Source organism: Onychomys torridus, chromosome 20 (assembly GCF_903995425.1).
Source record: "Onychomys torridus chromosome 20, mOncTor1.1, whole genome shotgun sequence".
Classification (NCBI taxonomy): domain Eukaryota; kingdom Metazoa; phylum Chordata; class Mammalia; order Rodentia; family Cricetidae; genus Onychomys; species Onychomys torridus.
In genome coordinates this window covers 2,491,529-2,519,087 of record NC_050462.1, presented here as the reverse complement: position 1 = coordinate 2,519,087, position 27,559 = coordinate 2,491,529, and the positions used below count along the sequence as shown (strand labels likewise).

At 43.4% G+C, this 27,559-nt stretch overlaps 1 protein-coding gene across 2 annotated transcripts; it reads left to right on the top strand.

Annotated features, from left to right (window-relative positions):
• The first annotated feature begins 986 nt into the window (after positions 1 to 986).
• Positions 987 to 25,410, top strand: Prdm4 (PR/SET domain 4). 2 transcript variants are annotated; one of them, XM_036170032.1, is made up of 12 exons: positions 987 to 1,031; positions 1,257 to 1,462; positions 5,042 to 5,175; positions 7,539 to 7,724; positions 10,882 to 11,676; positions 13,411 to 13,560; positions 14,539 to 14,657; positions 15,977 to 16,062; positions 17,176 to 17,303; positions 18,190 to 18,504; positions 20,369 to 20,537; positions 23,924 to 25,410. In XM_036170032.1, the coding sequence occupies exons 3-12, from the start codon at positions 5,043 to 5,045 to the stop codon at positions 24,234 to 24,236; spliced, it is 2,394 nt and encodes a 797-aa protein (XP_036025925.1). In that variant the 5' UTR covers positions 987 to 1,031; positions 1,257 to 1,462; position 5,042; the 3' UTR covers positions 24,237 to 25,410. The 2 variants fall into 2 exon arrangements, with proteins under 2 accessions (XP_036025925.1, XP_036025924.1); XM_036170031.1 differs by having other exon boundaries at positions 1,009 to 1,179.
• The last annotated feature ends 2,149 nt before the right edge of the window (positions 25,411 to 27,559 follow it).

The window sequence follows — 27,559 nt, the reverse complement described above, 5'->3', positions numbered from 1 at the left end:
TAGCCAGCCCCTACTAGCCCTGGCCTATTAGAACATACTAATATGATTGCCACTTGCTTAAACCAATCATCTGCAATGACCAAACTGCTTTAGGCCCTCCCCTTGGCTATGCTTAAAAGGAGCCTTCCAGCTCTTCTCAGGGTCCATGCCATCTTTCCTTTGTGTACGATAGTTGGCCCCAATATACTGGAATCTTTCTGGAGATAATAAACGCTCTTGTTGGTTGCATACATGGATAGTAGTCTTTTGTGGGACTTCCCCAGGACCCTAACAGTATGATTAGTGAATTGCATGGTTTAAGAAATTGCCACATATAGTCTGACAAGGTGGCTCAGAGGGTAAGGCCTTTTGATCCCTGTGACCCACATGTGGGAAAGAGCTGATTCCTGTACGTTGTTCTCTATGCTCTAGTGGCAGAGTACACATCCACCCACCCACCCGCAAGAATAAACGTAAGGTTTAGTTGGTTACCAAGCAGTTGGTATGGCATTCTTAGCACTGCCTATGAGGTAGGGATGGGAAGACAAAGAGGGAAGAAGGAAACCTGTACAAATCCTAGCACCATCATTTATGTATGACATGGAAGCAGAGAAACTTCACATAGGGTACAAGAGTTTCAGAATAGAAACCCAATTACTCCTGGGCCACACCACCGGCTGGCCTAATCCTGTATTTCAAAATGTGCTATGTGGATTAGGACCGAAAACAGTCCGGAGAACCTTGGAGTTCAGAATGAACCTCTACCAAGTGCACCCGTTTTGGTCCCCTAGCAACGGAGGCTCGATTACTCGGCGCTCGATTGGATTGGCTTGAGGCTCACCAGCGCTACAATGCTCTGGGCGGAGCTTCTCGAAGCCCGCCCACTCCCCGGGTGCGCACGCGCAGAGAGTGGGCGGTGCGACTATGAAGAACGGAAGGTCGCAGCGCAGGCAATGGTCAGGCTGCACGCACGCCGAGTGGCTGAGGAGCCGGAAACGCGCCCCGAGTGGCTGAGAAACCGGAAACGTGCCCGGGGGTGCGGCCCTGAGGAGGTGGGCCTCACTGGGCGGGGCCGGGAGGGAAACGTAAGGGGAGCCGGTCTTGGGGCGTGGGGTCCCGGGCGAGCAAGGCTCCCGCGCCGAGGTCCGGCCGAATGAAGATCGGGGCGGCTGGGCCGGTGCTCCCCAGCACGGGCCTCAGGTGGGCGGCGCGGCCGGGTGGACTAGAGCGGCCCGGGCGGGGAAAGACCGGGGCTGATCGCTTTTCTCCCCTTCCAGGTCGGCCAGCGGGGCTGCCAGCGCTTCCGCAACAACAGACCCGGGCGCCGCCCAGCATGCCCCGCACTCGGCGCGGAGCGAGGCCGCCAGCCCTCGGAGACGTCGGGCGGTCCGGGGAGGCGCGGCCACCCGCGGGATGTGTTAGCACGTGACACCGGCCTCGGCGCGCTCCGGTCGGACGCTGGTCCTCTGCACTGCCCGCGCAGGTGAGGGGGGCCGGGAGGATACCGCCGGGGAGAGTCTTTGTTTGGATACCTGTATGTGTGACCTGTAAACGGATTGGAGCACCCGGACCTAACCCTCCCCCAGACCCCCAGGAAAAAAATCCAGAGAACTAGTTGATTCCAGGCGTGAGTGATTGTTTAGAGAAACTACACATTGCTAGCTGCTTGACACCATTTTCCCCGTCTTTGAGGTATGGTAGCGTTTGATGTTTTAATTCGAGTCGTCTGTTTTTGTACTATTGCCCTTCACCTTTGGGTTTGGGGGTTAACTTTAGCCGAGGATGGTGGAATGCGGAGATTTAAGTTATTAATTGTGCCAGCTTTGCGAATTAGAAGGTACTGTGGCTAGCACAGTATAGAAACAATCCAAAAGACGAAGTTGTATTTAGCTGGTATTTTTCAGAATCCTTTAAAAGTCTGTTTGGAATTGTTGGAGCTGGTCGATGCATCTTGCAAAGTGGTCGTATTTTTCCAGAACACAGTGTGTGAGATCTGCACCTAACAAATGATATGTAGGTTGTTTAGAAACATAAAAACAGACTGATTTGCCGAAGATGCCAAAGTGAAGAAGACAGAATTCAGTATCTTAGGATGTAATGTGAATATAGGTAGGTAGAATGGAATTGTCCTTCTGAAGGAGAGAGCCTTTTGAGGATCACAGTGTGCATTCCTTCCTAATGTCTTCTGTCTTTGACTACTTATTACCTTTGGTTTATGGCTGTTGAGGTCATTACATTTTAGGGACTCACAACAAAGCAAAATCTGCTGAGCCTTTGAACTGGTTTGAGAAGGCCTGGGATATCACACCGGTTTATTCTGACATAAAGTTTACCATTTGGAGCTTTCAGAATAGGAAGTGAAGAGACACACTTTGCTCTAAAATGACTGTTGTTGGTATGTTTTAGGTTTTATGGTTCCAGTGGTGATTGTGTTTTAGTTATGGTTGTAGCTGGGTAAAGTCAGAGAAGTTTCTTTTAAACTAGTGGGAGCCTAGAAACGCGAGTTAAAGTAGCAAAGCTTCTTTAGGCTACAAGGAGTTTGCATTTCTCTCTGACAAAAAACTGACTTTTGTGGATGTGAACCTCATTTACCTGTGGTTCTAGTGGTTTTCCTGGTCAGTGTATGAGTGGGCATTGCTTTACGGTCTTTCATGCTTAGTCAATGTCCAAAAGCTTGTTTTATGACTACCCTATGGATATAGTGTAATTCAAGAAACAGGGCTATGTAGGACTTCATACCTCACCATTTAGCCAGGTCCTAATGTAAATAGGACTCTGTAAAAGACAAAAACAGTTCGTTTATAATTTGTTACTAGGCTAAGAGGTTGGGCATCTTAAATTAGATCTGAGATCAAAACTCAGATGTACCTCTGACTAATTATGTGATTTTAGGTTGTTCTTTAACCTCAAAATCTAGGCTTTCTTCTTAAAATGGGGTTAAGGTGCCAGTGCAGGACTGGGGAAACGGCTCAGTGAAGAAAAGCACGAGCTGTGTAGGGAGCCTGTCAGTCCCAGTTAGGTCCCTGGAACCCACATACAAAGCTGTATGCAGTGCTGTGCATCTGTAATTCTAGCACTCCTTGGGAAAATGGGAGGCTGACACCGGGGATCACCTTGGATGGAGCTGGTAAACCAGCTAGCCTGAATGTAGCTCAGCAAAAATTATAAAGACCCTGCCTCAACAACATGGACGTTGAGAACTGCCTGCAAACCTTCATATCCATCCTCAGCCCTCTCTTCATACACATATATGTATGTTAATTAGAAAAAGAAGACAACACACTGGGTGAGCTAACACTCTGGTTGCTATGACAAAAATGTAGAACAAGAAGCGACCTAGGAAAGATGGTGTGCTCTGACTTACAGCTCAGGGCACAGTCCATTGTGTGTGTGTGTGTGTGTGTGTGTGTGTGTGTGTGTGTTTGGGGGGGGGGCTAGTCACATGGCAGCCTGCAGTCTGGAAGCACAGGGAAATGCTGGTGATGGGTTTACTTTCTCATTTTTATTTAGTACAGGATCATCCCCCCACCACATTCAGTGTGCATCTTACCTTTTCAATTAAACCTTTCTGGAAACATCCTCATAGACACACTGAAAGGTGTATGCTCATGTGATTCTAAGTCCACTGTGGTTGACAGTGAAGGTTTCTGTCATACAACCTTAAAGTATGTGGTTTAGGAGAGGCAGGAGTAAATTACGTGTTCCAGTGAATATAGGGTAGGGTGGGAAGTCATTGGAGATCTTTGAATAGTCTTCTGTGTATCTTCTGTAAATGATAGTATAGTCTCTAACTTCTGATTAGAAACTAATATGTATATATTTAGAAATATTTATTTTAATTATATGTGTGTGTGTGTGTGTGCCTATGCCGTGTGTGCAGGTGCCCTCGGAGGCTGTAGGAGGGTGTGGACCCCACCCTGGAGCTGGGGCACAGGTTTGTGAAGGCACCTGATGGGATATTGGGAACTGCAGACTGAACCCAAGTCCTCTGGAAGAGCAGGAAGGGCTCTTAACCCATGAGCCACCTCTCCAGGCCTCCAGATTTTCTTTTGAGGCAAGATCTTGCTATGTAGTCTAGACTGACCTTGAGTTTACCATTCAGTACAGGGTAAGCTTGGAACTTCTGGCAATCCTCCTGCCTCAGCCTCCTAGTTCTGTGCCATCACACCTAACTAAAACTAATGCCTTATATAACAACTGCCGATACTGGCTTTTTCACTCAACATGACTGCTCTTTTTAGATGCGCTCAGCGACATTCCAAGAAGGGTTGTACAGAAAAGGTGATTTCTTGATTCTTCAGCTGTCTGAAAATGGTCCGTGTATTAATAGAGTCCGGCGTGTTGGAATATCTTTGGCAGTCCTTTGCAGGGTGGTTGATGCCCTTTTATTGAGCTACTTTGTGATTTGAGGCATATGTTATATCTTTAATCCTTAATTCCTCATCTACCTTCCTTTGCAGAATTAGTGTGAAAATTCAAAATGTTTTAGTAGAGTTCTAGCAAAGCTTGCATGATGAACCTCAGTGTGTGAGGGTATTAAGATTATTGTTTAATAAGGTATGGATACAGATTTTAAGAAATATTGAGTCTTAGGAGAGCATGGTGCTTCTTTATGCCATTGGTAATCTGAATCAGACCCAGAATTACTTTTAACTCACTATAAAGAGGGTTAGTAAAACTTTTTGAGTACTTTAAAATAGAATGCCTAAAAACTACTGGTTTGAGCAGATAAGCCAAATGGAAATAGTAACAACCATGAGAAGAAAAGCTTGGGTGATTTAACAAAACAAACAAACAAACAAAATAAGCCACCATAGCTACAGCTGTAGATTGTAGACTTGTGTCTTTGGGTGCTTGTGTAGGGTTTAGAGCAAGGTAGGTTGAATTCAAGTCCTGTGTATGGTATGAGATATTGACATGCATTAGTTCACTCTGAATCTCAGTTCCTTCCTGTGGTTTCGGAGTCATGTGCATAAAGAGCAGTTGGTCAGGTCCCATTTCCCCATCCCTAGATTCTTGGCTCTTTTAACATGAGGTTACTATGGTGTGTGCTTTTTCCTAGGATGAATGACATGAATTTGAGCCCAGTGGGGATGGAGCAGCTGTCTTCATCCTCTGTGAGCAATGCCCTGCCAGTCTCAGGAAGTCACCTGGGTTTGGCTGCCTCTCCCTCTCACAGTGCCATCCCTGCCCCAGGTGAGTGGGAGCCATTACACTTCAGCATTGTGCTTGGATGCGTTTTAGGTTAGTACGGAGAAGCAGTCAGTGGCCTCTGCGGACTGTTTTGTATAGTTGCAGATTCCTAGTGGATGGGAGTAGCAGTTTTTTTCTGATCATTTCCTTTAGGTTATTCTCTCTGATCCAGAGTTGAAATTGACTTGGCTTTTTATCTGGGGCCTCTCGAACTCATCTGGTTGACACTTTGATGTCGTGTCCCTAATTAATAGAGAGAATCAGTTAAATTTCCTCTAAGTTCCCAAAGCATTTGAAATTGGCCCTGTCTTAGATGGGAAACTGAATGTCTGTAGGAATGTGCAAGGCCGGCTTTATGGGAAAGTGGTGCAAGAGATGGAGCTCCTATGTGGAAGTCACTGTGAGCATGGGCATCTGCAGAAACACAGGATGGAGGAAGCTCATTCTTCCCTATCCCGTGCCTTGGCATGTAACTCCCTTTTTCGTTGTTGGGAGATTCTGTTTTGTTTGAGAACTGGTCTTATGTAGCCTGGATTGACCCCAATCTTAATATAACCAGGGTGACCTTGCACTGCTGACCCTCCTGGCTCCATCTCTCAAGTGCTGGGATTACAGACATGTGCCACCACACTTGGTTCTGAACCCTTTACTGTTTGGTTTTGTTTTCTTTCCCATTGAAGTGAAAATGAGGAAGCTATCAGTGTTAAGGATATGCAGCATTGTAATGTTGTATTGGACTTTATGTTCAGTATTTTAAGTAATGTGTAAAAGATATTTCAATAGTTCTTTGTAGAGAATTATATCCTGAATTAGTAAAATGCAGCAGCTAAGTCAGATTAACTGAAATTAGCATCTCCTTCCTTAAAGTGTCAACACAAAAAATTTTTTAAAAATTAAAGTTTATTTACATGATGTGTGTGTGTCTTTTGTTGGATTCTGTTGAAAACATGGTGCTTCTTTACACATTGATAATCTGAAGCAGACCCAGGATCACTTTTATGTACCACATGTGTGCCTGGTGCCCACAGAGGCAAGAATAGGGAGTCAGACCCCTTGGAACTGAAGTTTCAGATGGTTGTGAACTACCATGTGGGTGCTAACGCTCCAAACCTGGGTCCTTTATAAGTGTAGCAAATGCTTTTAGCTGCTGAGCCATCTCTCCAGCCCCACAAAAACTTAAAAAAACGTAATGGTGTATGCTGTAACCTCAGCATTTAAGAGTATAGGCAGGAAGATAGTTGAAGGCCAACCTTGGCCTTGAAACTCTCATTTAAAAGATTGTTAACCTATCTGTTTATCTCTTAGGCATTTCTTTTAGTAGATGGTCTTATTAAGAAAAGGCTTATATTTAAAAATACTCCCTTTGGCTAAAGCATGCAAATCAGTACTGACTAAGTTGGTGGATATTCATTTGATGCTTAGGCACAGGAAAAGTCACTTAAGCATTTTGCCAATGGGTGTGATCCAAGGTGGGCGTGGTCTAAGGGTCAGACTGTTTGGATTGTGAAGTATAGCACAGAAAGGACGGGCTGAAAATAAAAACAGCGAACCATATCTAACTTCAATCTGGATGGATTCAGAGTACAAACATAGCTGGGTTTTGTTCAATACATTTTGCAGCAGAGTCTCACCATATTGCCCAAGCTCAGCTTAAAACTCTTTTCTGCCTCTGCCTTCCTGGTCCTGGGATTACAGTAATGCACCATGATGCCAAGCAATTGAGTGCCTTCAAAGTGAAGTGTATTGTGATAAAAAGGGAAAATAAAGCCTTAAAAAAAGTTATCACTGCAAGAGACCACACCTGAGAACAGTTACCTTAAAGAGTCATTTTTACTGTTTTTAATTACGTGTAAGTATATGCACACGAGGGCAGGTGGCCTGGAGCTAGACTTACACTGAAATGGCTGCTGGAATCGAACTCTGGTCCTGGTGGAGCAGTTCATGCTCTTAATCACTAGGCCATCTCTCCAGCCCCGCTTTGTTGTTTTTAATGTATGAGCTATTATTTAACTAGATTGTTAATTGTTTTGGTATTTGGGAGAAACAACTGGAGGATCAGCTTAGCACTTTAAAAACAACCTGTTGTGCACACATACACACTAATTTGAGGGCCAGGTTTGGTCATGCACACTTGTAATCCCAGCATTCCACTGGATCATAGGTCAGCCTGGGCTACATAGATCCTTTCTGAGAAGTAATTTGGGGACTAGGACTGTTTGTTTGGTTGTTATTGATGTTGCCCAGTACTGTTTTGGGTTACAAAGGGTGCTGGGGAGATTCTTTTGTTTCTCTAAATTCTAAGAGTTTTGCCAGTGGTTTTTAGTTACTAATCTTCTTTTAATTAAGAAAAACATTTTTTTTTAAAGGTCTCCCGGTAGCAATTCCAAACCTGGGCCCCTCCCTGAGCTCTCTGCCTTCTGCCTTGTCTCTGATGCTCCCCATGGGAATTGGAGATCGAGGGGTGATGTGTGGGTTACCTGAAAGAAACTACACCCTACCTCCACCACCTTACCCTCACCTAGAGAGCAGTTACTTCAGAACCATTCTACCTGGTAAGTTTTATAGTTACTGTGTGGGGGAAGGTAGGGGTGGGGGATGGAACCATTCTACCTGGTAAGTTTTATGGTTACTGTGTGGGGTAAGGAAAGGGTAGGGATGGAACCATTCTACCTGGTAAGTTTTATAGTTACTGTGTGGGGGAAGGTAGGGGTGGGGATGGAACCATTCTACCTGGTAAGTTTTATAGTTACTGTGTAGGGGGAAGGTAGGGGTGGGGGGTGGAACCATTTTGACCTCAGCTTCTGGAGATTAGAATGAACATCTTTTTCTCTGTCCTTATTGGATAATAGTCTCTGGGTGTGTTGATATTTGTGTGCTTTGCTTAGAACATGCATGTAGTTCAATATGAAGGCAGCAGTTTAATTAAGGAAATTCTTTTTTTTTTTTCCCCCATAGTCTTGTTAGTGTAGCTTTAATTCTCTTAATTGTTTTGGTTTTTTTGGAGTGGTGGGGATTGAATCTAGGGCCTCATGAATAATAGAAAGGCATATTACCACTAAGATACGTCCGAAGCCCTTTTGGTTTTTCGAGACAGGGTTTCTCTTTGTAGCTTTACACCTTTTTCTTGGAACTTGCTTTGTAGCCCAGGCTGGCCCCGAACTCACAGAGATCCGCCTGGCTCTGCATCCACCGCCTGGCTTTGCCACCACCGCCTGCTCTTTTTTTTGTTGTTGTTTTTTTAAGACGGGTTTCTCTGTAAATCAGGCTGGCCTCGAACTCACAGAGCTCTGCCTGGCTCTGCCTCCTGAGTGCTGGGATTAAAGGTGTGTGCCACCACTGCCCAGTGCCCTTTTTATTTTGAGACTGGGCAACTGCCTCTATAGCAGCGAATGACCTTGTTCCTGATCTTCTTGCTTCCCATCTTCAGAGGGCTAGATAACAGGCATGAGGATTTTGTTGTTGGTTTGAGACAGGATCTTGCTTGTGGCCCTGGAACCTGCTATGTAGACAAGGCTGGCTTCAAACTTAGTGTCAGGATTATAGATGAGCTCCATCATATCTGGTGTATGTTACAGTTTTTTCTTTGAACGTGTTGAGTGTGCAGGTATATGTTGGTGCCTGTGGAGGCTAGAGGTTAATGTCAGTGTCTTACTCAGTTCTCCACCTTTTATATTGAAGCTAGGTCTCACTGAACTCAGAACATGCTGATTCAATAGCTAGTGTAACTAACCAACTTGTTCCAGTGACCTGTGGGATTATTGGTAGGCTACCATTCTCTCCTGGAATTTTTTTTTTTGTTGTTGTTGTTGTTGTTAAATTTTTTTTGGTTTTTTGAGACAGGGTTTCTCTGTGTAGCTTTGCGCCTTTCCTGGAACTTACTTGGTAGCCCAGGCTGGTCTCCAACTCACAGAGATCCCGCCTGCCTCTGCCTCCCGAGTGCTGGGATTACAGGTGTGGATTTACATGGGCACTGGGGATCTAAACTCAGGTCTTTAGGCTTACATAGTGGTGATTTACCTGCGGAGTCATTTTCCAGTGCCCTATAGTACAGCTCTGTTTTACTGTTGTTTGGTTTTTTGCGAGAGGGTTTCTCTGTGTAGTCCTGCTTGTCCTGGAACTCACTCTAGACCATGCTGCCCTCGATCACCTGCCTCTGCCTCCTGAGTGTTAGGATTAAAGGTGTGTGCCACCCTCAGCCTCCCCTATTCCTACCCCACCCCCTATCCCAGCTAACCAGTCTTTCTTATAAAATGAATTATTATCACTGAATATTGATGTAGCATTTTTAATTCCATAGTTAACCAGCTACCTGTCGTGCTTAAGCTTATTGACTTTTTATTTTGTTATAAAAGTATTACATATTCTCTTTTCAGACAGTTTAACAAACGGGAAAATGGAAGCCACATTTGTTTTTCTGGTGTACTTCTGTCTTTTTGGAGTACTGGTGGTTACAGTTTTTCATGATTTAGGACTGTGACTTCTCTACGGTTTTGTGTCTTTTTTCACTTCGTATTTTCCCTTGCTACTGCATGATTTTCCTAACCCTTCTCCTGTCCTTTTTTGAAACAGGCTTTCATTATGTTGCCCTGGCTGGCCTAAGGACTCACTATGTAGGCCAGGCTAGCTTTGAACTCAGAGACTTGCCTGCCTCTTTGCCAAGTGCTGCTATTAAAGGGGTGTGCCACTGAGCCCGACACCCATAGTGGTTTTTTTTAGATAGCATACCTGTGTTAATTCTGCTGTTTGGGAAGCTAAAGCAGGGAGATCAGGAATTCAGACTACTGAATGGATATTTAATGGTTTATACATCAGTCTTTATTGTTGGGCAGCTTGGTTTTTCCAGGTTTTATTGTCATTATAGCTGATGTTCTTAGGGGTGGGGTGTCTTTGTGTATATTTGCAAAATACACTCAGGCATTTAGGGAAGACTGCTGTAAATGGAACGTTTAATGTAAGATAGTATGGTCATTTTTGAGGTTCATAAATATACTGTGTTTTAGTATATACTCTCCCACTAGAAGTACCTCAGATGGTACCCAAATCCTTGGAAGCATAGCTTTGGACTTGGGAAGTAGTTCAATAATAAGACTTTTTGAGGCCCTGGGTCTGACCTTAACCTGCCCCCACCTCCCAAAAAAAGTTTCTGTAAAATAGGCTTGTTTGGGATCATTTAATTTGCTTTGATAATTTTTTTTTTCCTTTTTGGTTTTTTGAGACAAGGTTTCTCTGTGTAGCTTTGGTGCCTGTCCTGCATCTTGCTCTGTAGACCAGGCTGGCCTCAAACTCACAGAGATCCGCCTGGCTCTTCCTCCCAGGTGCTGAGATTATAGGCATAGGCATGCACCATCACTGCCCAAATTGCTTTGATAATTTTATAACAAGTTCTTAAATCTCTTTATTACTTACTTACTTTTTTTTTTTTTCTTTCTTTTTGGTGGATCAAATTTTAGCATCTTAGGACCAAAGACTTGCAGCCACACAGATATTAGAGATTCCATTTACGTTGTTTGTAGTTGGCTTTATCAGATCGGCTTCCTGTGTTTAGGATTTGAGTTTTCCTAGAGAAACTCAGGATGGTGTCTGTACTACTTGTGTAGATACTGATTTAAGAAACAGCAGGTTATTTAACTCAGCTCTGTAAAGAAAATGGTTCCTAGCACTTGAAATTTCTTACATGTAACATTGTGCTAATATCTCTTCTTTTCTCAGGCATTTTGTCTTATTTAGCTGACAGACCACCTCCTCAGTACATCCACCCCAACTCTATAAATGTTGATGGTAATACAGCGTTGTCTATCACCAACAGCCCTTCAGCACTAGATCCCTATCAGGCCAATGGAAATGTTGGATTAGAATTAGGTGTTGTTTCAATAGACTCTCGCTCTGTGAACACACATGGTGCCCAAAGTCTTCATCCTAATGATGGCCATGAAGTGGCATTGGACACAACAATCACTATGGAGAATGTTTCTAGGGTTACCAGCCCAATCTCTACAGATGGAATGGCAGAGGAGCTTACAATGGATGGTGTTGCAGGAGAACATTCGCAAATCCCAAATGGCTCCAGAAGTCATGAACCTCTCTCTGTGGATTCTGTGAGCAACAACCTTACAGCAGACACTGTAGGACATGGTGGTGTGATACCCATTCATGGGAATGGTCTGGAGCTTCCTGTGGTCATGGAGACAGACCACATTGCAAATCGGGTCAATGGCATGTCTGACAGTGCCCTCAGTGACTCCATCCACTCCGTGGCCATGAGCACCAACTCTGTAAGCGTGGCACTTTCTACCTCACACAACCTCGCTTCCCTAGAATCTGTTTCCCTCCATGAAGTTGGCCTTAGCCTAGAGCCTGTGGCTGTCTCTTCCATCACGCAGGAGGTTGCTATGGGGACAGGTCATGTAGATGTGACCTCAGACAGCTTGGCTTTTGTACCACCTTCGCTGCAAATGGAAGACTCCAATTCAAACAAGGAAAACATGGCAACCTTGTTTACAATTTGTGAGTGTTCTTCACTGTTCTCTTCTGGAAATACTTGGTTTTGTTTTTTAAAATTATATGTGTTTGAGAGTTTTGCCTGCTTGCATGTATATATGTACCACATGCATGCCCTAATATCTGCAGAAACTAGGACAGTGTTGGATTCCCTGGAACCCGAGTTACAAATAGTGTGAGCCATCTCAAACTTGGATCCTCTGCAAGTAGCAAGTTCTCTTAATTGTTGATCCTCTCTATAGACCCCAGATGCTGTTTTCAGAATGCCATCGTCCTGACCAATGTTTGATGTAGTCTGCCGCTAGTTAAAGGAGTGGAGAAAGGAATTCCACTTTAGACGTTTCCTTTGCTCTCATATTATCCTTTTATTAATCTGGTGCCATTTCTTCAAGTCAGATTCTATGTGCTCAGTTTATTGGTTCTTACATTGACTTCCTGGAATAAACAGACAATACAGTCATGTCTGTGTTTTACTCACTAGTTGTAGCCCTATAATCAAGGTATTTCCCAAACAGCATTACAGGAGTAAAACTTAGCACAGGTAATCTTGGTGGTGTACATTGTACTCTTGGAGCATATGCCAGGAGAAAGTAACTGGGAATATGTAGGTTGATCTGCAGTGGTTTGTCCTAGAGTGTATGAGTTACTATAGTTGGACATGTAAAAGTTCTTTTTGATAACTGTATAAAAATGGTTGATTTCTTGGTTTCACTTTGTGCTTAAGCCATGCCAGAAACTTTTCATGTGCTCACTGTCCGCTGTGCTCTGCCAGATGAGGGGATAGGGCAGTCTACCAAGACAGTACAGACCTTGAAGAACCTGTAGCCTAATGGGAGGCCTGGACAGAACATGAGCAGCTGTAGTACATAGTAACAGTAAAAGTGTCATGATGGGATTAAGCTCATGGTGTTAACGATCAAGTAACTAGGCTGTGGAAGGATCGGCAGCATATGTGTTAGCGCAGGCCGGAGGACAGGAGAGATGGTAGGCAGTTGACAGGGAGACAGCCTGTAAGTGTCTAGAATGAAAAGGATCGTAATGGTTCAGATGGTTGTAGTGGAGACTGGGGCTGAGGGAACAGTCACCTAGGGAGACAGGTAGGAGCAAAACATAGAGGGCTGTTAAGACCTGTCAGGGTTTTAGGAGTAAAGATTGCTGTGGGCTTCTACTGCAGTGTGAGCTCCTAAATTTGTTAGAGGCAAGTATTGTAGGGAGATAATGCTGAAATTCCGTAAAAGGTGATTTCCTGTCTTCACAGAAGTAAGATGAAGAAAGTAGAACATTTGTGGGATAGTCATTTAGAGCTTATAGGTGGGGTAAGGGGGTGGTGCTAGGAAGACAGCTCAGTTTCCTGCATGCGAAATTCCATAAACGTCATGCTGAAAGGTGGGGAGGGGAGTGATGAATCCATTCTAGATGCTGATTCAGTGTGTAAGGTGCTCAGTAGAGATGTCTAATGGATCTCAGGGAGGGATTATCTAAAGGTAATCATGGCCATGGTAGTCGGATGAAACCATCTGGTAAGGATACAGACAGAAGAGCTTCTGAATATAGTGAACAATAGTGTCCAAAATTCAGAAGCCAGTCAGTGAGAGCCTCTCTGTATTGGTCTTTCAAGTCTGTGATAAGTGTAATTAAGACCCTTCTTACTGGTTGATTTAGTAATTAGTATTTGATACCAAGTGGAAACAGCTTATGTGAACCACACCCATCTGTGTCTTTCACACGTGCTGCCTGCAGGGTGCACTCTCTGTGACCGAGCCTACCCCTCAGACTGTCCTGATCATGGACCAGTGACTTTTGTTCCGGACACACCAATAGAGAGCAGAGCAAGACTGTCCCTCCCAAAGCAACTTGTTCTCCGCCCGTCCATTGTGGGGACAGAAGTTGGTAAGAATTTTGGAATAGACCACATAATTCCATCAAGTCTCCTTTCCTTATGGGGTGGAGTTGTAAGTTTGTGTGTAATTAGTGATTAGTTGATTTAAAAGTCAGTGGCTTAAAATGTGTACTGTTAGGGAATAGTTGACTTCCCTGATGGTGAGAACAATAAAGCCTGTGGTGCAGAGCCTCTCCTGAGAGTCAGAATTGAATAGAAGCACAAATCCTGGCCTGAGTCTTTGGAGACCTGTTCTCCGCTCTTAGGTCCACTCAACAACTGGCATGCTATCATGCTCTTTGAAACTTGTTTTCTATTAAAACATGGAAAATTAACCTTTGATAATTGTGTGGCGTGGAAGATAAGCAGATTTTTAAAAAAATAGAATTGTGTAACACTCTTTAGGAAGGAGTCTAGATGACCAGGACATTATTTACCCGTATCTGAATTACACAGCTTCCAAGTTACTTTGCCAACCCTTTGAAAATATCAAATTGGATTTATTATATTTCAGGCTAAGCTCAGGCATGAATCTTGAAAGCACTAAACAACTTAGATAATAATCATACAATACATTAAGCATAAGAGATTTTTAGAAACTTATTTTATATAAATTGCTTTTTTTGATAAAATGTTTTCTGGTCTCTTGCTAAGATATGGAGGAATGTAGGTTTTATGTATGTACAGCAGGAATTTGATTTTGTTTTTTCTGCATTTCATTTTGTGTGCGTACGTGCGTGCTATGTGAGTATAGGTGCCCACATGCTATGACACACGTGTGAAGGTCAGAGAACAGCTTTAGTAGTGGAACTCTGTAGGTGGACCTCAGGTCACCAGGCTTCCAGGACAGGTGCTTTTCCCACTGACCCATCTCTTTGGGCTCTTGTCTGTTATTGTAGGCCCGCCCTAAGTCTTAGCTATCTCCTGCCTTAGTGCCCTTGCTAGTTTATGTTTAAATCACTGTGTAGTTGGTGTGCTTCCCTTGATAGGTGTGTGGACTGCAGAGACCATTCCTGTGCGCACTTGCTTCGGGCCTCTGATTGGTCAACAGAGGCACTCCATGGAAGTAGCAGAGTGGTCAGACAAGGCAGTTAACCACGTCTGGAAGGTCAGTGTTGAGAAACCTTGCTGGCTTTTGGCTACCCATGCTGGCTTCAATCTCTGAGCCTTCCTCTTTAGCTTCCCAGATGTTGAGATTATGCCATGACACTGCTTTACATTTTGGGCTGTTTTCATTATTTTGTGATGGTTTAAAAAGGGACAACTCAAAATTGCCCAGGACTGAGAGTGCATTCACCTATCCATTCTTTCGTATTACATTCTCTTATTTCTGGTATAAAATCTTACAGTAGTGTCCCAGCTGTTGAACAAATAGGGGATAAACTGATACAGTTTCCATTTTATGGATTAATGCAGTGATTTTGATCTCTTTAAAAGATTTATCTTTATTTTGTGTGTGTGTGTGTGTGTGTGTGTGTGTGTGTGTGTGTGTGTGTTTTGCCTGAATAAATGTGTACCACTTTGTGCAGTGCCTATAGAGGCCAGAAGAGGGTGTCAACCCCTGGAACTGGATTTTAGACAGTTACAAGCCTCTGTGTGGGAGCTGGGAACGGAACTCAGAGCCTCTGCATGATCAGCTAGTGTTCTTAACCACCAGGCTATTTATGAGCTCTAACTTGAATCATTTTATGCATTTTGATTTCTTGTGGCTGTTGAGGCTGTGAACTTTGTTTATAAATAAATGTTTTTGTTGTTGTTTCTGTTTCCTGCTTTTGTTTGTTTTGAGACAGGGTTTCTCTATGTAACCCTGGCTGTCCTGCAACTCACTGTGTGTACACCAGGCTGATCTCAAATTCGGAGATTGCCTGCCTCTGCCACCTGAGTGCTGGCACTAAAGGCATGCTTGTCATAAAAGTTATTTTTAATTGACTACACATTCCCCAAATATTTGGCTTAAAGAATAATTCTAGCATTAGCTACAGCTATTTCTCTAGTTTCCTAATGTGAATATAAGGTTTTGACATCAATAGCTATACTAGTACCATGATATAGAATCTTCAAGAATGGTGGGTACAGAATTGAAACAGTGAGGCAGTGCATCTTAGGGGACTTTAGTTTTGATGTCTGACTGGAAAAATGGGTGGGGGTGGTCCTCAGCAGATAGTTAGTCCCACAGTACCTACCTGGAGGGTTGATAAAGACAGACAGACAAGTAGACTGTATTTTATCTTTTTAGCCAAAAGGTACTTAAGAGTGGTGTCATTCTATACACAGAGCAGCGCCTGAAGACTGCTAATGCTCTTCCTGTACTTCTGGGAATAGGAAGAGTGGTGAAGTGAACATGCAGAGGGCCTAGATGAGTTTGCTAGATGAGTGAATGAAAGGTTTTCCATTCACCTGACATGTATGCATGCCTTCTATTGGCAGATATACCACAATAGTGTCCTAGAATTCTGCATCATTACAACGGATGAAAATGAGTGTAATTGGATGATGTTTGTGCGCAAAGCCAGGTAAGGGGGGTTTAGATATAGGATCATTACCATTCAGATAGTTTTTCAATAGGAAACTTTATATGAGATATGAAAGAGCTGCAGAATACAAGTTACCACCCTTGACGTGCTTAAAGCCCAAGCCTTTTCAGCATTTCATTCTGTAATAGCTGACTGGGGTAACTGTAAAGCAGAGTATGTCTCTTTTTAAAGAAACATTTTACTCAGCTTCTGGTGCAGTGATCCATGAGTTTGCAAGTCAATGCCTCTTCATATCAGCGATAGTCTTTTTCTGGCTATTATTGGAATCAATTTTTGTTAGCTTTATATCTTTATATATTTGTCATAAAGAAATTTTAAGACTTCACGAACATTGTAACTCAGGCCTATGATACCTAGTACACAGCCCTTGGAAACCTGAGCCAGGAGGATCTCTGCAAGGTCTAGGCTGCTCTAGGCTACATAGCAAAGTTCTAGGTTAGCCTGAACACAGACTGGGACCCTGTCACAAAACAAACAGGAACAATTCATTTTATTTATCTTGTGTTTGTTTTGAAATAGGATATCATTATGTATGTCAGGCTGGCCTGGAACTTGGAGCAATCATCCTGTAATCAAACCTGTCTCAGCCTCTGGAGTGCTGGGATTACAGGTGTGAATTGTTCGTGCCTAGCTACTTACTCATTTTCCATCTAGTAACAGTTTGTGGTGTTTCTGACTATAAAGGATAACCACCTATGTACTCAAGTAAGAATTACGTTTCTTCACAATTTCTATCAGGGTGGATAGAGAATTACCGAAATGATGAGAAAATAGTTCCATCTAATCTTCCATATTGGATTCTGCTATAGAGGGCATGACATGTCTAGTATATATTTTAGAATTACTGTACTCAAAGGGCAGGAGCTTTAGCTTATTGGTAGGATTGCTTGCCTAGTGTGTGCAGCGCATTAGTTTGGTGCACAGCACTGAATACAAAGTGCCCTTAAACCAAGTACGGTGCTATACACCTGGAGCCCTAGCTGTTTAGAAGGCTGAATGGAAAATTAATTGAGGCCAGGAGTTTACAGCCAGCCTGAGCAACACAATGAGACCTGTTCTCTTACACTTGCTCTATTACATGCGATTATGTAGGAATCGTGAAGAACAGAATTTGGTGGCTTATCCCCATGATGGAAAAATCTATTTCTGTACCTCACAAGACATCCCTCCTGAGAATGAACTGCTTTTCTATTATAGCCGAGACTATGCTCAACAGATTGGTAAGTCTGTGTGTGAGACTTGATGTCATGCATCTAGTGCATTACTGTTAGTGACCAGAGATAGTGCAGTAATGATTTTAATTGCGGCTACTATTATTGTTTTATTAACAATTAAAGCTCGGGAGTCAGATATTAGGGTATAAGCCTGACAGATCCATGGAGTAACTGGAAACCATCAGCTGGCCCTCTTCTCCACCTTTCCAGATCAAAAGGACCCGTGAATCTTTCCAAGTCCCTCCTTCCTCTCTGGTTATCTGGGTCCTCGAGAAAACTCTATGGTTTATTCTGGGCAGCTGAATGTGGACTCCACCCTCTGTATCAAGGTTGGCGGTCTTGGAGTGACAGTACAAACAGATCTCCCGCAACAGATTTTACAGTGAGGGCTTCTAAGAAAGCAAGCTCTTAGCTCTGTGTGCAAGGGGACAGACATCTGTAGCTCTTCACTAGCTTGATGTTACTGATTTTCAAATAAATAAGCTTTTGTTGTAGGCCTCTGAGTCAGGGCTTGAAAGTCCCTGAAACTGCTTTTTTGAACTTCTTGAAAGTTAGCAAAGTCCCCTGGGTTTGATTTAATGTTTTTTTTTCCCCTCTTTCCCCTGTGTTTCATTGACAAGTCTATTTAAGACTCTGTGCACTACAAAATGTAAATGGTTTCTCCGGGAAAAAGACTTTATTAATCAATCCCGTGTTTACCATGTGCTTTTTATGTGCACTTTAGATGACAGAAATATGGCACTGAACAAGACATCTTAATTTGACAGGTAGTGAGCAAGTTAGACATTTTGGTAGAAGGGAAAATTCTTTGATTTATTTTAATCATCATTAATGAATGTCAAGAATAATTTTGAAATTAAAGTAACAGGAAATGTTGATTTAATTTTTAAAGGTGTTCCTGAACACCCAGATGTGCACCTCTGTAACTGTGGCAAGGAGTGCAATTCCTATTCGGAGTTCAAAGCTCATCTGACCAGCCACATCCATAGCCATCTCCCTGGCCAGGGCCACAGCCACAGCCATGGGCCAAGCCACAGCAAGGAAAGGAAGTGGAAGTGTTCCATGTGCCCCCAGGCTTTTATCTCTCCTTCCAAACTCCACGTTCACTTTATGGGTCATATGGGCATGAAGCCCCACAAGTGTGATTTTTGTAGCAAGGCTTTTAGTGATCCAAGCAATCTACGGACACACCTCAAAATACATACAGGTAAGCTGTATGAGCCATTGGCATGTGGTTTTTATAGCAATTAGAAATTGCAGCCATAAAGACTTTGCTGAAGAACTTATTGGCGGTAGACTTGTGATATGTCATAGAAACTATGCATGGGATGTCATTGGGTGGTAAGCCTTGTGAGATGGGAAACCTCAGGCTACTCAGGATGTTACTAACAGTTACAAAGGTGTTTTACTTTAAGGAATCCTACTGTGTAGCTTGAAGGAGCCTGGAAGAATAATTAATAATCAGACATTGATCCTCATGTTTCCATTTCAGCAGAGGGGAATCCATTAGCGCCTCTGAGCTTCCCTTTGCAGCTCTTCCTGCCGTTAGTCAGGAGTGCTCAGTAAACACTGCCCAGTTTCCATATTTGAGCTTCTGTTTTCTAAACTCCATGGAAACCAGACTCTTCAGCTCTTAAAAAAATGATTTTTGTATTGTGTGCGTATGGATATTTTGTCTGCATGTATGTATGTGTACCACTTTTATACAGGTGCTGTGGAGGCCACAAGAGGGCATCCATCCCTGGAACTCAAGTTCCAGATGGTTGTGAGCTGCCATAGGGTGTGGGGAACTGAACCCAGGTCCTCTGCAAGGGTAGCCAGTGAGCCACCGCTTTTAACCATTAGTCCATCTCTCTAGCCCCTTAGCTCTTTCCTCCCCCATACATACTACAAAGTAACCAGTGAGGTTTTCATTTTCTTGGTAGACTTGGTAGACTCATTTGTTCTACAGATCACCAAGAGGAAGTTTCCTCCTCAGTCCATTTATTACTGGGTAGTTGGAGCAGAGATCATGTGTCCTCCAGAAGCTAAAACATCCATTATAGTTTTTCTTTTTTTCCTCCCTCCCTCCTTCCCTCCCTCCCTCCCTCCCAGATTTGCCAACCTAGAGTTTTTCCTTTTTTTAAAAAAAAGATTTATTTATTTATTATGTATAGTGTTCTGCCTGCATATATCCCTTCAGGCCAGAAGAGGGCACCAGATTTCATTGTAGATGGTTGTGAACCACCATGTGGTTGCTGGGAATTGAACTTGGGACCTCTGGAAAAGCAGCCGGTGCTCTTAACCGCTGAGCCATCTCTCCAGCCCTAGAGTTTTTCTTAAAACATACTTGGAAGGATTTGTTCAATGAAAAGGTTGGCCTGTAGACCTATAGACATATGCTATAGTTTATGAGTGGTTAGCTCTTTTTTTTTTTTTTTTTTTTTTTTTAAGTGAGTTTCATTAGCTCAGGCTAGCTTCACACTTGCTGAGGGTGACCTTGAATTAATTTCTTTCTTCCTTTGTTTTTTGCTTATTTGAGTCAGGGTTTCTCTGTGTAGCAAACAGCCCTGGAAGCCCTGGAACTTACTATGTAGACCAGGCTGGCCTTGAACTTAGAGGATCTGCTTGCCTCTGCCTCCCGAGTACTGGAATACAAGGCATGCACCACCGCTGCCTTGAATTTTTGACCCTCCTGTACCCATTTACTAAGTGTTAGGCTAATGTGGTGCTGGAAATTGCATTCAGCGCTTTAGGTATGCTAGACAGGCACCCTGTGAACTGTTATATTGCTAACCCCAAGTTCTTTTAAATTAGCTAGGCATTGCTATTATAATTTTTTTCTTTTTCAAAGTTTGTATCGTGCCATATGTACTTTAGATAAGAAGTCTTAGGAGGCCATACTTACTGGCTCTGCTAGCTTTAGTTTAGGTTATAAATGAATGGCCTAGACTGTTTTAGATAGGTAGCCTAGGGAATGAAGTGCCAGGCATGAGTGAGTTCTGCTTGATTCTTGCATGGGCTGCTTCTCCAAACATGCCTGCTTGTCCGAGCATCTGTAGTTATTTTATTCTCAGTGTGATGTCTTGCAGGTCAGAAGAATTACAGATGTACTTTGTGTGACAAGTCTTTCACCCAGAAGGCTCACTTGGAGTCACACATGGTCATCCACACGGGTGAGAAGAATCTCAAGTGTGATTACTGTGACAAGCTGTTCATGAGGAGGCAGGACCTCAAGCAGCATGTGCTCATCCACACACAGTAAGTATCCTTCAGTGAGGATGCTGCCTGTAGGTGGTGAGCCATTGTGTGTGTGCCTCTCTGCACCTGAGGTGCCAAGTGAGCATCTGCTTCTTGCCCTTGTAGATATAGGCCATTGCCTCCTGTGTTCCAGAGAGCCAAGCAGTGTTTGGGCTTTATTGTGGAAGAGTTCACTTGCCTGTTCCTGATCTTATTTTTATATGTTCTTTGTGTTTAGTTTTTAATCTATGTTTTTAAAACAATTCACTTACCAACAAGTTTTTTAAGATGATGTCTTTGATGCTTAGCATTGTGCTAGGGGATAGAGATACAGAGAAGAAAGAAATTGTCTTCAAAGAACTCCAAATTTGAGGAATGAAACAAGTAAGTCAGGAGTCGCCATGCTGAGTTGTATGAGCGTGGAAGACATGCAGAAGCAGCACTCAGCCTGACACAGCAGTCTACTCCTGTAGTCTCGTCCACTCGTGAGAGCGAGGCAGGCGGCTGTGAGTGAGTTAGAGAAAAGGTGTTGGAGAGGTGGCTCTGTGGTTATCAGCACTGACTGCTCTTGCAGAAAACTTGCATTTTATTCCAAGGTCCCACATGAAGGCTCACAACCATCCATAACTCCAATTCCAGGGGATTTAGCATGCTCTTCTGGCCTCTATGGGCACCAGGCAGGCAAGTGTGGTGCAGGGATAGACATGCAGGCAAAACATCCATACACATAAAATAAAAATAAATCTTAAAAACAAAATAAGGAGTTGGCAGTACGGCTAAGTAGTGGAGCCATTGTTTAGTTTGAGGTCAGGGATCCAGTTCCCACTACTGAAGGGGGCATTAAGCCAACCTTAAGATCAGTTAGAATTAAGAAACTACAGTGGGGTAAGGAACGAGAATGATAATCTGGGTGTGACTGGTGTGAAGTAGAATAGGCAGGAACACAGAAATCGAGAAGAATATAGAATGTTCTTTTGTTTTGTTTTTTCCCTCTTTGGTGTTTGTTTGTTTTAATTTTTAAGACAGGGTTTCTCTGTTAACAGCCCTGGCTGTACTGGAACTCACTCTGTAGACCAGGCTGCCTTGGAACTCACAGAGATCCTCCTGCCTCTGCCTTTGGAATGCTAGGATTAAAGGTGTGGGCCACCACCACCCTGTAAGTGTGTTTCTGTATGTCAGAAAATAGAGTGAGTACTTGGGAGGAGAGTGGTGAGAGGATGGCCAGTCTTTTTTGAGAGATCCCTGGCTGGCCTCGAATTCAGCCTTGTCGTTAGGCTCAGCCACGTAGTAGACTTACCTAATAAGAGAAGTGCTGTGCTCCCAGGCATGCAGCGTTCGTGCACTGCTGGGGATCCAGTACAGGCTCTAGATGCTAGGCAGACATCTACTAACTGAGCTACTTCCCCATTAATTAAATTTCATTCTCAGAATGATGGTGAGCTGTGACAGATCTAGCTTTCTACCCACTGCCTGCTGTCTATGTGTTGAAATTGTGGTTAATAGAGAAACAGTTTAGCATTTTTTAAGAGTTCATTCACCAATGTTAGTGTATATATGTACTTGTGCAAGCACTGAGGGACTTTAAGGAAAGAGTATCATGTTTTGTTGACATATCTCCTCTGTGAAAACTATACTGTGTGAGATGGACAGAGAGTAATTGAAGGGGCGTGGGGTTTGGAGGGATGCCAGGCAGGAGATTGCCTAGGAATGTTTTACTGAATCTGGGCATAAGAAATGGTCTCTCCTGCATTAGTCATAGTGGTAGTAGGTAGATGTAATAAATTTTGTTGTCCTCAGCTTTGAGCAAGTGTTAGGAGAGGGAAATTCACTCTAAACTTTATATTCTAAAGAATCTCTCTGTTTTAGCTCTTTTGTCTGCTTTCTAATCACAGTATAACCAGAAACACTCGACAGCTGAGTCAGGATCTACACTGTAGTCCTCAAAGGCACTTTTAAATTTAATTTCGTCTGTCTATCTATCTATCTATCTATCTATCTATCTATCTATCTATCTATCTATCTATCTATCTACCAATCATCCATCCATCCATCCGTCCTCCCATCCACCTGAGACAGTCTTGCTTAGCCTAGGTTGATCTCAGCCTCCTGATTACCTGGGGTCACAGGGAGACACTATATCTGCTATACCGCTACAAAGACTCTTTTTAAAACTTACTTATTTATATTTGCTTGTGTGTGTGATACAAGCATGCCATGGCATTCATGGGGAGGTCAGAGGACAACTTGTGGATTCTCCCCTTCCTTCGTGTGGGTCTTGGGGATTTAACTCAAGTTGTCAGGCTTCAGGCAGATGCCTTACTTGCTGAGCATCACAACAACGCCGTAGGCAGCATCCTCCTAGTGGGAGACGTAGCCATGATGAAGCTGGAAGGTGGGCACTTTGCAGAATGGGCTAGCCATGGGATATATTCATTTTCAGAATATCTCTGGCAGAGAGGTATTTCTTTCTGAATACCACACAACCAATGTATCTTGTATCAGTTTTGTTCCAGTTGAGCTTCTGTTTGCCTCTGTCTTCATTCAGAGGTTTAAACATAGGCGTATACTTCTTGTTTTCGGGGCGGGAGTGTGTGTGTGTGTGCTATGAATCAAAACGTGGTCCTTCACATGCTAGGCAGGTACTCTACCACTGAGCTACATCCCCAGCCCTAACAGTTCTATAAAGTAACAGCTTTTTACATAATTTGTGGTCACTGTCATGTTCCCTATAGCTCTCTTTTTTATCAGGGCACATGTCCCTGTAGTTTCTGCAGCTAGTCCTATTGTTTAGTTTCAAGTTTGGTCCCCCATAGGTGACACAGTATTTTTTTTTTTTTTTCCTCTGTGTAGCTCTGCGCCTGTCCTGGAACTCACTCTGTAGCCCAGGCTGGCCTCAAACTCACAGAGCTCCACCTGGCTCTGCCTCTGAGTGCTGGGATTAAAGGCGTGCACCACCACCACCCGGCCGGCACAGTATTTTTGATATCTGTTTTGTGTAGAGTGCTTGGTTAGTGTGCAGGAAACAGCAGAGCTGTCATCTTCTTTGACCTTGAAGATGGTGCATCTTTTGATCCAAGTGTATATCTCTCCTGTGTGTACCCCTCAGTATATAAGAAAACCATACAAATAGAGAAGTGTTTATGGAGTTGTACTAGTGAAAATATAAAACCGAAAGCCACCAGAACATCCACTGAGAAAAGAAAAGCCAGTTGCAGCCTGTAAGTACTTCATGTTACTGGAAAGGAACAACCTATAGGAACTTGTGCAACTTGAGTGAATTTCAGTGAAAGAAATCTATACTGGATGGTCCTATTTGCACAGTGCTCCAGGAAGGGGAAAGCTAGATTAGGAAGTGTGTGTGGCTTGTCATTTATATCCCCAAGCAGATGTTCTTGTGTTCCTCTTAGAGAACGCCAGATCAAGTGTCCGAAGTGTGATAAACTGTTCTTGAGAACAAACCACTTGAAGAAGCATCTTAATTCTCACGAAGGAAAACGAGATTATGTCTGTGAGAAATGTACAAAGGCTTATCTGACCAAGTACCATCTCACTCGCCACCTGAAGACCTGCAAAGGGCCCACCTCCAGTTCCTCAGCACAGGAGGAGGAGGAGGAGGAGGAGTCTGAAGAAGATGATCTCCCAGACTCCATGAGGACAGATGACTGCAGGATGAGCAGTGCTATTTACTCAGCAGACGAGTCTCTCTCCACACATAGATAAAGGAAACTGCTCTGGATGGACCATGCATTGGGAAAACACAAAACCCACTCTCTGCAGAGGGACTAGCTAAAGCACGGACGACCGAAGAGGATCCAGATGGAGTCTTTAAGATGGCCTGGGGGACAAGGCGTGTGTCTGCCTTCTTTTAAGTAATGGGTGGCAAGCAAAGGCCCAGCTGTTGCTGTCTGTTCTTTATTACATAGTTATCTGGGAGATGCAGTTATGCCTGAGTCAATGTGGCCTTTTGTTCATACAAATCAGATTTATCTCACATTGTTCTGTTTTTTTCCTCCAGCCAACGTGACCACATACTAATGCACTATTGTAAGGTATGCATTTCACAGAGAGAATTGCAGCACAGCAGTGCAAGTGTTCAGGTGACTGTAATACATTATGTTAAAAAGAAAAAAGAAAAGTACCACCTGCCTAACTTCTGGCCACTTGGGGAGTTTAGATCCTGTTTCCCTGTCTCAGTAGGTGGAGAGGGCAGGTAAAGCAGCATTCATGGGTCAGAGGACAGTGACTGGTAGAGGAAAAGGCCCACAAAACCACCTTCAATGGAATCCACGTTAGCCACCCAGTTACGTGTACGTACATGCACATCTTTGCATGTCATTCGTCATTCAGTGAGGACCTGGATTAACAGTGTCCAAATAATGCCTGCTGGGTTGTCTTCTGTCAGCAAGTGCGCATGGACTCACTTGACAAGACTGGTACTTCAGCCTACAGGAGGAAGGAGGGGAATGATCCTTTATGTAGGTTTACTTTATGAAAACCATTAAGATGTTGCTAGCTGGAAGCAATAAGTAGTTCCAAATGCATTGGTGGGCTTCACAGTTAGGCCTTCCCAGTTGTCTTCCTTGTTAAAGGTCCTCACCAGCTAAGTGTAGAGGATGCCAAAGGAGCTGGAAGGTAGAGAAGGCTATCAGTCACCATGTGGGTCTGTTTTCTGTTCCCTGTGAGCAGGCATAGCCAGCTTTTTGGAAGAAGCAGAAACATCCTGAAGTTGACAGATTGGTGGAACATGCCTTCCTGCTCAAGGGTCCAACCCTGGCTGGAGTAAAGGAAGGACTCTGCTGGGAAGGTTTTGCTGCTAATGTATTTATGGGATGAATGTATTTCATTCAAATCTGTATTCCTTTAGGAAGAATTAAAATCAAATTTTTAATGAAAATGTGGAATTTCTCATAATCTTTTGTGGAGGAAGGACTTGAAGGTTAAGAGAGAAGAAATCTTCTGCTCTGAGGTCATACTCTAATTGGTCCTGTGTAATGGTGCTTAGACAGACTACACTTTGGGGTTTGTAGCCTCTCCTGCTGCAGTCATCCTACAGCAGGGATGGCCTTTATTGCCTCCTTGGAAACTAGCAGGTTTACAGTTGGAAGTCAGGTGCTGTGGGTAGCTAGGGGTGACTGCTAACACCAAGGCACAAAGGCTCATTCATCACTATTAATGCTCAAAGTAATTTCTTCCTTTTTGTCAGGAGCATACACTTGACTAAATTCCTTTATTGTCCTGCATAAAGGTGCTCCTCAAACTAGTGAAGCTGCATACCAAAATCCCCAAAGCACGAAGGGCAGAAAGTCCTTGGAGGATGTAGCACTGTTCAGTGTTGCTTCTACCTTTACCCTCTTGAGTTGAAGTGCCACTGCCCTGTGACAGGATTTACATTTCTCTGCCTAGCTGCAGGAAGTCTTGTCCACCATTGCTACCAGGTCATTGGCCACACCGACAGGCCGGAGACGGTAAATGTGGGCTCTGCATCCAGCTGAAAGTTCTCCTCTGGGATTTACTGTGGGGTGATAATTTGTAACCTTAGCCAAATTACACAACCTAGTGAGTGCTTAATTGACAGTACTGTGTTTTATACATGCCTACATTTTTTTTTCATGTTCGTACAGATCCTAAGATAAATTGGATACACAATAACCCAGGAAGTCCTAAGCTTTGGAAATTAGACAGGAATAATTTTTCTTGGCTAAAGCCTAGAAACATCCATAATGCCTTGATTATGGTTAGTGGTTCCTTAAAAAGTGAGTTGCTTATACTTCTTGTGTGCTGAGCTAAGGTTCAGAGTGACATTAGGGACAGCATGCCATAGTCTGGGTCTTATTTTTAGACTAGTGACCTGTGTACAAAATATATACAATCAGTGTTCTTTTACTGGTTCTTTTTATTTACTGAGAAAATATAGGGGGCTGGAGAGATGGCTCAGCCATTAAAGGCTAGGCTCACAACCAAAAATATAAGAGAAATACAGGTAGGCCATCTGTTTTTAGTCCATCAATTACATGATCTTACATTACCCCCTCAACTGCCTCCTGAAGGAAGACCTCTCTGTCCACTTACAGCCAGTTATGGATATAACTATCTTCCCTATTTGTGTTAAACTCTTTTTTTTGTTTTTGTTTTTGTTTTTGTTTTTTTTTTTTTTTTTGGTTTATCAAGACATGGTTTCTCTGTAGCTTTGGAGGATGTCCTGGAACTCCATTTGTAGCCCAGGCTGGCCTTGAACTCACAGAGATCCACCTGCCTCTGCCTCCCGAGTGCTGGGATTACAGGCGTGTGCCACCACCTCCTGGCTAAACGCTTAACCTCCAGTATTTCAGAATGTAATAATTGGACATTTAGTTGAAGTTAAAATGAGATTCTCAAGTTGGGCCTCAATGCAATGATTGGTATCCTTTTAGGAATAGCTAAGTTTTGGCAAGGACTTATACAGGAGGAGCATTATGGATGCCTATAAGGCAAGTGTTCCTTCACTCAGCCAATGTTCTGCCAACTGTCTTACCATCTATCCAAGGAGTGTGGAAGAGTAGCTTCCTTCCATCAGTCGTGAACAACGCGAAAGGCTTCTTCTAATGTGGCTTCTATTGCTAGCAGTGAATTTATTACCTAAGTGGGTAGGATGGCACCTCTATGGTATATTTGTTGTTCTTAGTTTTTCTTTCATATGTATATATACTTGAAGGGTCCTAGGCCATGGACTCAGACAAGGACAGCCCTCTCCCCCCCCCCCCCCCCATGTAAGCATTGTGGTGGCACAAACTAGTAATTTCAGCATTTAGGAGGCTAAGACAGGGTGATAGGGTGATTGCTACAAGCTCAAGGCGGCCTGGCCTACAAGACCGTATTTTATCAAACCCAACACCAGCCCAGAACAAAACAGAAACTATGTAAAGAGCCAGCAGTTTGGCAATGTAGGAAGAATGAGAACAAACTGAGCAAGCAGTTATGGCATGTTCATACACAATATCTTCCAAGACCTCCAAGGTCTGGCTTCACATTCAGACTGCCTAAGGACTGAAGCCCCAGGAGTCCAG

Excerpts from the sequence above, each read along its gene's own strand:
- Prdm4 (XM_036170032.1), top strand. The coding sequence starts at position 5,043 with ATGAATGACATGAATTTGAGCCCAGTGGGGATGGAGCAGCTGTCTTCA. Across the intron at positions 16,063-17,175 it reads ATGTTTGTGCGCAAAGCCAG|GAATCGTGAAGAACAGAATT; the intron begins GTAAGGGGGGTT and ends GCGATTATGTAG. Across the intron at positions 17,304-18,189 it reads AGACTATGCTCAACAGATTG|GTGTTCCTGAACACCCAGAT; the intron begins GTAAGTCTGTGT and ends TAATTTTTAAAG.